This window comes from Protopterus annectens, chromosome 6.part0, assembly GCF_019279795.1.
Source record: "Protopterus annectens isolate FY-2018-M chromosome 6.part0, PAN1.0, whole genome shotgun sequence".
Taxonomy (NCBI): domain Eukaryota; kingdom Metazoa; phylum Chordata; order Ceratodontiformes; family Protopteridae; genus Protopterus; species Protopterus annectens.
The window spans coordinates 1989870202-1989883641 of NC_056737.1; the positions used below are offsets into that span (position 1 = coordinate 1989870202).

Below are 13440 nucleotides of genomic sequence, written 5' to 3' on the forward strand. Positions count from 1 at the left end.
TTTGGTACATTGAACTTTAGTAGAGGTAGATTTGGTTACATTTCATACATTTGAGTATTTATTCTTTATTGTTATAAGCTACCCACCATGTCAGTGTAGGTTCTGGAAATCCTGATATTTCTACTTCCAAAGTCACTGGAGAACCTTCCAGAACAGTGGCATTTGAGAGAAGCTTGGAGAAGCTAGGAGCCAGGCCAGTCAGGCTGTGCGCAGCCTTGCTTTCTGTTGAGCATGTGATCATCTCTTTGTCAGCCATCTGCTTGGAGTGACTCGTATGGTCCCTTTGAGCTACAAAGGCTGTTAATGCATCAAGTGAAGCATGCATCTTAGTGCTGTGGGTTAGACTAGTGCTGGTTTCCCCATGCAGTGGTTCTTGCATTTCTGTCACACTTTCATGGATGTAGTGTTGCAAATGAGTCTCATGAACTTCATAGAGAGAATTACGTACTGAAGACTCAGTTTCAGGTTTTAATTTTAGTATCTGTGACAAACTGTTGGATGTAATGCTGGGTGCAAGTACTGTTAGAGGACTGCGGATAAAAGAGGAAGATTCTGACCTAAATTTTGGACCTATGCTTTGAGCAGCTGCTGAACAACTGTCAGGCTGAATAGAACCTTGATCATATGTATTGAATGCATTAGTATAAGCAGCAGCTGAGCAATTAATTTGCATGTTACTACTAGATGTTATTTGTGTCTGAGGACTACAGGAAGTATCATGCAAGCTGTGAGAACTAATGCAGGGCCTTTCCTCTAACTCTGCTTCATACTGGAGAAAACTGGATTCAGGAGTCTCTGGAAGAGGTGGTAAGGAGATATCATCAGGAGAGGCGCATTCATATTCATCAGCGGACATTTCTTCTATAGTCATCTCATTCTGGAAGTCCCTTTCTGTTGCGGTGCTGGCCTCTGCAGCAGAAGCAGCGGTGTCTGCCTTAAGATGAGTGAGACAGTAGTTTCCTGTTGAATCTGTCATTAATGTGTCAGTTATTTCCTCATGTTCCTGAAAGTGAGGGAAAACAAAACAAAACATGTAATGAGATAATGGTGCAGTTTGTACTCTTTACTGAATAACACATTTATAATAATATTTCACTGTACAATAGCCTTACAAGAAGAAATATAATAATAAGTATTGTCTGTTATTAGGAATTACAAAAAAAAAAAAAAAAGACTATTATGTGTTGGGCCACCTGATGAGAAGTACTGGATTTTTTGCACTGGGGCTAACTCAGATTCATTTAGCATTGGTAGCTGCTGGAGGGTTGATGAGGTGGGAAGGTGTGGCTAGGCATTTGGTGATGGAAGACACCTTCTCCTTTATTAGGAAAAAAAAAGTAAAGGTCTCATGTGGTCAAAGCATCCCAATCCAAGATAAACTAACCCAGGAAGAGAAAGAGATGGAGAGTAAGCCACTGCTACATCATACCCCACCTTAGTGGAGATCATAGAGACTGGGGTTCTCTTATAAAGGGGAAGTCCAGATATTTTGTGATTTTTCATAGAAAGATGCATGTACTTTCAGGTTTCCAGTGCATGTCTACATAGAAGGGGGTATGGGGCCTAATGCATAAATAATAGCTCAAATTACACTGTCATGATAGGCGAGCTTGTTGCCAGCTCCCTCACTAGTGTGAGGTGCATTTTATGCTCAGATAATCAATTTATTTTCCAGCAGTATAGGAAAACTCACCCAACCATGAAACTTGCTACTACACTTCTCCAGCAAAGCATGATGGCAGGTACGGTCCTTGAAGTCAGTGGCAGGGCTTGCAGCCCCTGTAAAAATAATCTTTTTTTTTTTTTTGTTCTGACAATAGCCATAAGCCTATATGCACATGATGTAAGACTTCTATCGAATTTTTCTGAAAATCCCACCAAGGCAATATATCTACAATCAAGCGGTCCTTGGTGAATCTTGATAAAGAATCACATAGACTTTAAAATTACTGCTGTAAATATAAAGTATATCTAAATTATTTGCCTTAGTGTAGCAGTCAATATTTAACACCATCAGTTTTGCTGCATGTTATTTACAAACTGACCTCACTTAGGTAAGTAATAGTCATTCTGGTATAATGACGTAAAACATATTGAGGGCTATCTAAATTGCCATATTACATTCACTTATTTATTTTAACAACGAAATGGACATATATCAGCACAAATGGTTTTATGATTTAAACATGGAGACTGAAGCTCTGGTTTTAAATCCTGTGGCAGTTTTCGTATACATAAATAACACAGTTTAATACAGGATATATGAAACCTTTAAATGATCCCCTAATAATCAATAAAAATATTTTTCATCATGTTTACCAACATACCAAAAAACTTGACCTCCATTTTATAGTGATACCACTGACTTTTCTACCACTATTAAGCAATCTTATTATGCAATATTAGGTTTCCTAGGGATATATGACAAACCATCGAATGGACAGATTGTCGAAAGTCATAAGATTGAAACCATATGATCAAACAATCAGTCCATCAAAAAAAAATCAAATATTTCAAAACCAACTTAACTTAGAAAACCTAAACACAGACACACCACATTTAATCAATACAGACATTATAATGGCTAAACTAATACTCAATCCCAAGAAAAGTATCATTATAATTGGCTGCTATATACCTTCTGGGAACAACACTCCCATACTGGAAACCCTGTTTCACTGGGCATCTGAGAACCTCCAACATGAAATGATCATCTTGCAGGACTTCAACATCGATTGGTTAACCTGCACCTTGTACTCCCCCCACCAACTTCACCAACCTCTATGGTTTTTCACAAGTTATCCAGTATCCCACTAGAATTGACAAATCCACCAAAAGACAGTCAGTACTTGACTGGATTCTAACAAATAGGCCAACGTTAATCAGTCAATCTGGATGCCTCCCTGACAGCCTAAACGACCACCTTCCAGTTTTGTAATAAAGCATTGTGTCTATCAAGAAAAGTCCATTATTTACCAGACAATAAGAAACAGGAAAAACTTCAACCAAGCTACATTTATTAATGCACTAAAATCTTGTTACTAGTCACTCAAACCTCAACCTTAATGAAGCTGTACAATACTTCAACTCTACTTTCTTAGACATCCTAAACTCTGAAGCCCCTCCCAGAACCATCAGGGCACAAAAGTAGTTCAAATATAGACAAGCAGGTATATCTTGAACTCTGTAATAAATAAAAAAAATGTTAAATGAGATAAAATTAACTACTACCATAATATACAAACCAAATATCAGAATACCCCCAAAAAAGTCTGGACGGCCATTAATAACATTCTCCATCCTGGAAATTCTGGAACTCCCACTCCTACCATAACTGATAACTCCCTCAGTCTTGCCATATCCTTTAACACATTCTTCACCAAATCCATTCTTTCTCTTGCTAATGCACAAAACTGTCCACCCCTGAACCAGCTACCTATGTATCAGAATGATATTGAAGGCTTAACATTCCTACCTGTCTCTACAGATCTTAAGAAACTACTGAAAAAACTAAAACCTACCACCTTAGCTGCTGACAAAGTGCCAGCAGAATTCCTGAAAATAGCTGCTGGTGCCCTTGCCTATCCTGTATCCATTCTTGTAAACCATTCTTTATCCGAAAATGTAGTTCTTGAAATCTGGAAAATTTCATACAATATACCACTCCACAAAGGAAGTAACTCCAAAGCATTAACAAACTTATCAGCCCATAGCAATACTCTCACCTCAGTCCAAAATAATAGAAAGATGTGTACACTCACAACTCATGGACTATCTCAACACTCATAACCTTCTCACAAACACTCATCACGGCTTCAGACCCTACCATAGCACCACAACTGCACTTATGTCATTCACTCACACAGTTAATAACCTCAGAAATAATGGCAACTATGTCTCCGCTGTCGTTCCTGACCTCTCTAAGGCTTTTGACATGGTCGACCACAAGAAGCTGATGAACTACCTTTCCATAATACATCTTAGTAAGACTACCTTGTCCTGGTTCCAAAGCTACTTGTCAGGTAGGCAGCAAGCAGTTCAATGGAGACAAGAACTCTCACCTCTATTACCTCTATTACCTGTCACTCTTGGAGTACCACAAGGCTCCATCCTTGGACCTCTACTCTTTTCTATCTTCATGAATAACCTCCATACTTCTACTCCAGAAGCCTCGGCCATCCAATATGCAGATGACTAAGCATTAATCTACTCTTCTCCTTCCCTCCAAAAACTGCAAGACCAAACACAAGCATCCTTCCTCTCCATGGAAAAATGGCTTACCAGCTCCCAATTAATACTTAACCACAATAAAACCAATTTTCTCATTTTCCACCCTACAAATCACTCTTCTCCCCCACCACCCTCTCTTACTATCCTTTCTAACAACAAAACTATCATCTCTCCAGTCACACACACCAAACTCCTAGGTGTAGAAATTGACTGCAACATGAAATTTGATACTCACATCACGCTCACCATAAAGAAAGTACACAAAAACTGGGGAGACTATATAGAAACAAAACATTCCTCACAAATAGTGCCAGAGCTAAAATAGCACAAACCCACCTCACCTCCACACATATGCAGCACCCATCCTCACCAATCTCAAAAAATCAGAATTATCCAAACATGACAGCTGTTTTAACAAAACTGCACAATTCGCCAACAACAGCCTTACAAAACTCACCACTGCGATGCGCTGAAACAACTAAACTGGCTTGAACTCCCCCATCTCCTTCTCTGTAGCCAGCTCATACTAACCTATAAGATACTGTACCACCACCAAAAAAACCCTGCATTATAAAACCTAATACACTCTCATACCAGTACTAGGGTTGTACGCTCCAACAACAAACCACTTCTTCAGGTCACTAAGTCCAGTATTGTTGGTTTTATTTACACTAAGTCCAATAACTCTGCAAGGCCCTCCCACTATTCTAACTTTATTGCTATAAAATGGAACTCTCTGCCCACTAACATAACAGCCACAACATCCTTATCTCAGTTCAGGAAATCTCTAAAAACACACCTACAAACTACTGGGTTTGCCACTGTGACACACCAGGCTAAACCTACTCAGTCTTATTCTGGATCACCCCTAGTCAAATCTCCTGCCTCATTTTCATTTGTTAGACTTCTCTTATTCTTGTTAGGCTCACTTCTCTAGCTTCACTTTTCTTCCATTTCTCCTCTCCCATTTCCAAATGATGATAATTAAGTATACTCTATAATATTGTATCATGCTGTCTATTTCTACTGATATACAGCTCACTCAGTAATCTTAGTTTAATTTTGTTATGCTTTATTCTTATGTAAATTTATCTCTTCTGATGTACAGCTCACTGAACAAACTTAGCTTAATTTTGTTGTTCCTATTCTTATGTAAATTTATGTAATCCTTATCATATAATGAATTAGTCACGTGCTCTAACTGGAGCTTTCCTCCCTGGGCCTCTGCTGAAAAAGGACTTTTGTCCAGTTGGACTTTCCTGGTTAACAAATGTAAAATAAAAATAAATAATAAATAAACGAAAACAACACCCACATTCAACATAAAAAATGCTTGCGCAGATGGACAAGCCCCCCTTCAACCCCCACAATCCCTGCTAATCATTTATACCAACTCCAAAATCACACCGCACTGGGGAAAAGGACAAATTTCCTGATCCCTACTGTAAAGAGATCTCAGTCAAAATGGTTGGACAGACTGTAGTTTTGCTCATATGGTTTTGATCATATGATTTTCGAAAATCTGTCCGTTTAATCATTTGATAGGAACCCATTTCTTAGACATACACAGGGCCAGACTCCAAAAGACTTGCTCTCAAATTTAATGACTCATTCTGAGACTTGCTCTCAGAGTAAGTGACTTACTCCGATACCAGGTCTTTTGGAATCTGGCACCCTAATGTAAGCCTATATAAAGTGCTGACTGTGTTTTTTTTCGGGGGGGGATAAACTCTTGGCTAGGCTTGTAAGGGCCCCAGGGCAATTAGGCTAGTAACCTTGTATGATCCTATGATTTATAGATAGACATTACACCAAAGTACGTCAATTACACCAAGAACAAGTCTTCTGGAATCAGAGCAGATTTACACCCGAATAAGTACTTACACAGAGAGGAAGCTTTTTGGGATCAGGCCTACTATGTCTTTCACAAAAATTTAGTTCTTCCTGCTGCTGTTGTCATTTGTTAAATACCTGCAGCACTTCCATTAGCTGTTTTCTACAAGTATCACTTGCCGTTATTTGAAATAGTACACCTCTACATCTGCTTTCACTGTTTTATTGTCATCAAATTAAATTATTATCTTTTGGCAATTATACTCTTTCTGCTTTTTTCTCCAAAGCCATATATCAGAAAGAGGTGTTTGGGTTAGTTTTCTGTTCCTAGAACAACTGTTGTTATTAAAATGCAAGTAATCAAACATTTGGTCCGCTACCCCTGTTGTTTTACAATCTCGTAAAATATTACTTTACATTAACTAAAAATTCTCTATTTTTTAATGTCCCTGGATTCTTTCATTGATAAAACTTACTGAAATATCATTATAAATTATCTATTTCCATGCAATGCTTTATTATGATATTGTGAAATGTTTTAATAAATACTGCAGAGTAAAGAAGTCTTTTTCATTCTGTAGTAATGTCTGTTCTAAATAAAACACTGCTACATTACAAATGTCATAAGAAGCAACTACACCCTTCTGTGGCATTATTATAATAACATTTTTTATGGTTCTTAATTGCCACCTCAATTTATTAGGCATTTTTATAGCGCAATAACACTGCAGCTACCATGGAACTGTAAAAGCACTTATATTAATCTCAGCCTAGTCATCAGCTAACTTATCATAATGATGTTTTAGATATTTTCAGAAGTAGAACAACTGCATTACCTTTCTTACAGAAGCATAAAAAATTAGAACAAAATGGTAGACAAAACTTTATTTAAGTAATCTTTACTTGTACAATAATATGAGGGAAAGTTCTGATTAGTATTACGTTTTTTTTTATAAGTTGACAGCTTTAGGCCAAGTTAGCAATAATACACTTAAATTTGGCTTTCCTAAGTCTAGTCATTGAAATGTCAGTCTGGTGGTCTGATGTAATTAGAAATCCTCTATAGGTACACTGCTTCTTCATGGTTGTTAATGCATTGTTAAGCAAAAGTAAACTTATTGCAATGTATAGAGTACATATATCTGCTGCAATAATGTAAATTGCCTTTGCTTCCTGAAAAAAATGATGCACTGCTATGGAAAATGTACTGCCAGATCAAATATTAATTTCTGCATCTTGTTCCTCTTTCAGATCTGTATTCTGTATGAGGTACTACAGCATGAGCTATTACAATTCATCAGGTTGTCAAAGATGCAGCTCGTTTAAATTAGTCTTGTAATTTATATGGAAAACACTAGTGCATTTACAAAAATGTCTGAAAGGATAAGCAGATTTCATTTGGAAGAATAACACTTTCTGGTTGTATAGTATATACCTTCAACAAAAAATGTCTCATAGAATCCTCCCCCTCTTCACACAGAGGGCAATACTTGGACTTTGTCATGTTGGGAGAGTTATTTTAGAATCCTAGCATGTAGGATACTGTCAAAGGCATTGGTAAGGCCCATGTAGGCCATATGGGCCGTATGCCTTTTATACACAGCCTTGATTACTCTTCTGAAGAACTCAGCTACATTCATTAGACATGATCTGCCTTTTACAAAGTCAGATTGGTGTGTATCTAAGGTTAAAGGGTCACCTATACTATTGTTTTTAGTTTGGCTAAAATATTTTCCACAACTTTGCAAATAATGCAAGTGAGACTGATAAGCTTGAACTCCCAGGTCAGTAGAAGGAACACTTTTTATTTAAGGGCACTACTACAGCTAGAGATAACAGTTGATGGTTTGTGCTGGTTGCGAATGCTTCTCAGAAGACATTCAGGAATACTGTCAGGACCCATGGAACTGGTATATTAAATTCTAAAAAGTGTCAAAAAGACTTGGTCAAAGCAAGGTTCATAGCTAAGTACGAGGCTAGCTGCCCTTGAGGATTAAAGGTCAAGAGGGATTTCAGCTGGAAGGTATAAGGGGGTTGGGACAGAGGGGATGGTCTCTGGATTGAAGTTGGAAGAGAACTTGTACTCTGGACTATTAGCAGTATCCTTGGGGTCCGAGAAGGAAACACCATTAGAGATAAGTTCAGTATAGATCATTGCAAAGAATATCTTATATTTGTCTTTTGAACTGACTGCAACTTTAAATTAATAGCTTTTCAATTTCTAATGGTAAGCTTAAGGGACTTATCTACCAATTTAAATACTTTTCATAATGATGAAGCAGAGCTCTTCTATATGTGGTAACAGCTGTATTCATTTTGTCACATAGTTTGTTGATGTGGGTGTTCTACCCCCATGGGTATAGTTTTAAACTTGCCATTATGCTTCCATCATAGTGGTACAGATGCCACACTACATCTGTCTAAGATGCAGTAAAATTCAAAGGGGTAGACAGCAGCCTGAGATACAAAGTTTGCTGGGCAGCTGTTCCATTTGTGATTATCAGTAATATAGGTGGATAGTAAGTAATTGGTTTTGGAATTCTCTCTGGATGTAGAAAATATATTCATAGCCAAAAACAGGTTTTCAGGGAGAAGGTGATAGCAAGATGGTTAGATTTGAATTGGGTGGAGATAGCAAGTAGGTGGTAACACTGGTGGATATATTAGTGAGGACAAGATTCAGCAGCGTGACACCTGTGGCAGGCATGGTAGACATTTTGGCCAATGGTACTGGTATTTATAAAGTCAAAAAATGTCTGTACATATTTGTTGTTGGTATTTTTAATTTGCAAAATTATACATGTATAGTTGAAATCACCCCAAGAAGGGGATTTAGTCTCATGGTTATATTTTCTAAATGGTTACAGTGTTAGACATATCTATAACCCATACTAAAGGTCAGGTATTGGTCTTGGTATTTAATTCAGGTGTAGTTGTTTCTTGAATAGACAGATTGTCTGATCAGATAAATTAAGACTATTTCAGTACCATAATTTGTGCTACATAATGACCTTATGATCTGATGATGGTACTCAACCTGGTTCCTGCACACTGGGGTAATGGAAAACATAGAAGACTGGAAATGCTATAATGACTGTTTAATTGTTTGTCTTTTCAGCTTTTCCCGGTTAGGGGTCACCCCAGCGGAACTCCGGTCCGCTAATGATTGGCAGTCGATTTTTATGGTGCCGAGTTGCCAGCCCGAAACCCAACATTCAGTGAAGGCACGCCCATTTACGCATGTCTTTCGGAGGCCACTTGACCGCGGGGAGGACATGCAGACTCCACACAGAAGGCACTCCAGCCGAGAATCGAACAGGAGAACCTCTTGCTGTGAGGCAACAATGCTACCGCTGTACCACAATGTCTGTTTAATTAACACCTTAATTAAAAAAAAGAAAAATAAAAGATGAAAAAAGAAAAGATACTTGACTTCATTAATTAATTACCTAGCTGGTGTCATTCCATGGAGCTCCAGTATGTATCAGCATGTGGTGAGTAGGTCAACAGTCCAGCTTAATTCTAAGGAAGGCTTGCACCTCTCATTTCTTGGTTTTTGCATTCTAGCGAAAGCCTTTGTTGCCCCCCCACAAAGCCTTATTAGGTAGAGTCCAGTTGATGGATATTTCAATAAAACTAATATAGCAATCTAAAAACCAGATTTTATTAAAATGGTTGTCCTAGTGCCAGAAGTCTGAACAATAAATTGTCTGATCTTAAGGCACTCCTGCATTTTAAAAACATCCATGTCTGCATAGTTACTGAAAATTGGTATAAACGAAAATAGAACTTTCCCTCTATACCAGGGTTTTGCACATTTTATTCTTTCAGGCCCAATGTAAACTGTGATTCTCCATATTTGTCATTTATCCGTATGGACTCGCAAACTAATTAAACTACAGATTGCACTAGGTAGGATTACTTATCAACTAATAACTTATTAAAGAACACTTGTCTCCTGATGATCATAAGATTCCCCAGTCTTCTAAATGATCTCCCTAGTAGCAAAAAACTCACTTATTTTGGGTGACTTTAACTACCCTTCAGTAAACTGGGACACCTATACCTCTAATGTAGTATATACCCACAACTTCCTAGACTTAATAAATAAAACTCCCTTGAGCAGCCAGTAAATAAATGTACAAGGGGACCCAGCGTTCTTACCTGATTCATATAAATTTGGCCACCACTTACACTGCTCCTTTGTTACTGCTCCTTTGTTATCTCCTTCCCAGTGAAGTCTAGCAATAAACTTATAACCTTATTTTATTTTATTTCATTGCTTTTGTTTATTGGCAAAGTCTGACTTTGCTCAGGATCCATTTTCAGTGGTGACCTGGGGACAGAAGCTCCAGTACAATACAATGCAATTGAACACTGACAATGGCATCTAATATGGATAATCTATACTTAAGCATGGAAGGTGGCAGTTTTATACAGTACTGTATATACATAAACATGGAGATCAAGAAAACAGCTGTTGAACTATCGCCTACTTTAAACCTCCCAAAAGCTTCCACAGCAAACCTCACTGATTTTAAGGACTACAAACATGGCGATCTTTACCTCCAAGTGACAAAAATATCAAAAATTACTTATGATTGGACCTCCTCAGACCTCACTACTGCAGAAACATTCACTAAGGAATTCTACACCCATTTAGAAAAAATGCACAGAGCTGCAATCCCTATCAGAACCAAATGTCATGGAAGGTTGAAAAACAAACTACTCTGGTTGCCCACCACCATAAATAAACTTTACAGCAAAAAAAAAAAATATTCAGTAAATGAAATCCCCATCTTTTTAAGAATAATATTACTAAAGGAGCCCATAAACATAGGCTGGCCTCTGAAGGCAAAGATAATCATGAATTCTTCTTTATCTAGGTTAGAAAACTACACAACTCCCTACATTGGTCAAAACATATACATAATGGACCTCTTATTCTGACCAAATGACATCGACAATATACTTAACAACAAATTTAGTGTTAGCATCACTTCTGAGACTTCTATTCAAAGCAATGAAATATCTGAATCTCTTACTCCCCCAGTTATCTTTAAAGATGATTTACTGAAAGTGCTAACCAGGACCAAAAATACTTCCTCCACGGCACCTGATAATATTTCTGGTAGTTTAATTAATAATGTAAAATATACTTGTAGACACCGTCCTCAGATCTTTTAACTTGGGATTAGCTACTGGTTTTGGTCCTGATAAGTTATGCACAACAGTGGTGATGCCCCTCCATAACAGTGACCTTACAAATGACCTAGGTGATTACAGTGACCTTACAAATGACCTAGGTGATTACAGACATATCAGGCTTATGAGTCTCATCTGCAAGGCCATGAATAGTATTATAAATGACCTCAAAAACTGTACTTTTGAGAGTCTTGTTAGATCTGACCCCCAGCAGTTTGGCTTTGTGAACGACAGATCCATTCTATTTAATGCAATAAATTTCTTCAAAAAGGTCACAGTGACCATGCAGTATATGCGACATATCTTGACCTGGATAAGGCCCTTGACACTATTTCCGGTGCTGGCATCATACAAAAGCTACATACTTTAAAAATCAACCCATATGTGGTAAGATGGATAGCAAAGTGGGTCAAAGACAGAACCCAAAGAGTGCAAGTTGTAAGTACTTCATCAGAAAGATGAAAGTGATCAGTGGTGTCCCTCAGGTATTAGTGCTGGGACCTCTTCTTTTTGGGATTTACTTCTTAATGTCTAAGCAGAGAGCCAAGACCTTTGGCTAACAAAGTGTGCAGGCAACTGCAAACTGGGATAAGTTGTTAAGTCACTCTATGACATCCAAACCTTGCAGAATGAAGTCACCCTAGTAAATGCACAATGTACTAAAAATGGGCTCAAATGGCTCAAACTAAATGCTAAAAAGTATAGTCTCATCACTTTTGGTAGACAATCCCTCCACTCATCATAAGGGACCTAGGCACTTGGGTTGATAGCTCCTTCACTTTTGACCATCATGTAACAGCAGTTGAAACCTTTTTATTTAGCCTAGCTTATTACCAAAGGAGTATCATCAAAGTCTAAAGAGATAATTGCTTCCTTATATTCAACATTAATCAGGCCATTTACTGAGTACACCCCCCCCCCACTTTTGGATGTGTCTTACTAAACATGTCAAACAATTAGAAAGACTCCCCAAAGGTTCTTAACCAGAAATATCACAGGCCTAATTTCCTCTAAGCTATCAAGAGATGCTGGAAGCTCCATGCCTTTATTCAGTGTCTTAAAGACTTTTGTGGGGAGATCTCTCTCTTGCTTACCATGTCATGCCATTAGAGATCTGATTTTCCTGGACCTCCTGTTTCTCCACAAGTCCAATATCTCTACCAGCACTAGAACCAGGGATCTAAATCTTCACCAACAGATAAATAAAACACAATGGAGGGACAGGCTTATAACCCGACACCTTACAGACCTCTGGAATAATCTTTCCATGCTTGCTTAGCAGTGAGACTCACTATCTTCATTTAAACACAAATTAGATAACTGAATAAGAATCCACAAATATACTCCAGGATTGACAGGTATGGGCCTCCTATTGAAAGAAGATGCTGCCTGAAGGAGGGCATGGCATGACTAGAATGGTCATTAGACATATTTGCCTTGGAATATCTATGAATCTATAATCAGCACTTGCTATGTACTGGAGTTCTGGATGTGTGTATAAGTATGCCACTGCAGCAGTTGGAACTTGAGTTTCATGCTATCAAGAGGCAGGGGAGAAGCATGGAACATCACTGAAAAGCTTTAGGCTTAGAATAGATGGCAGTTACTCCCATTACCAACCAAGAATAAACCACTACTAGTTGTCAAAGTCCAATATTACAAGACCACAGTGCTTAATCCTGGCACATTTACAGCATAACAACTGATATTTTGTAAAGCACAGGTATATAATGCAGCACAATATGTTAATACTGAGAACTTTTGCCTTTCATCCTATTTCTCCATGTGGTGGCTGTGCCATGACATTGCCCTTGAACAGTGCAAGGTGACTGAAGGAGTCACATTACTGCCCCCCATCCATATACTTTTGCAGAGTAGTTTGAAAGTATTTTGATTGGTAAAGAGATTGCAAAACCAGAATGAAGAAAGTACATTTCAGTCAACTGGACTTTAAAATAATGAAGGGATTACTTTAAGAACCTTGCACCATTTTTTTGCGCAGGTGTGGGTGTGTCTTTCAAAGACTGATACAAAAGCCATAGAAATGGTAAGTTAAAAATGCTTCTCACCATTTCCATACATTACTGTTAGTAATGCCTGCTGCCACCCCCCCCCCCACCCCCACCACTGTCTAGTAATAAAAAAATAACAATAACAATGTTACAGAATGTA

The 13440-nt window shown here is 38.0% G+C and overlaps 1 protein-coding gene across 4 annotated transcripts in view; it reads right to left on the reverse strand.

Annotated features, from left to right (window-relative positions):
* Window positions 1-13440, reverse strand: part of CCDC141 (coiled-coil domain containing 141) — a 2268332-nt gene that overhangs the window by 386413 nt on the left and 1868479 nt on the right. For all 4 annotated transcript variants that reach the window (XM_044075309.1, XM_044075306.1, XM_044075307.1 and 1 more), the window contains one exon: window positions 87-1003. In XM_044075309.1, the coding sequence (XP_043931244.1) occupies window positions 87-1003 (917 nt within the window). The remainder of the gene's footprint in view (window positions 1-86; window positions 1004-13440) is intronic.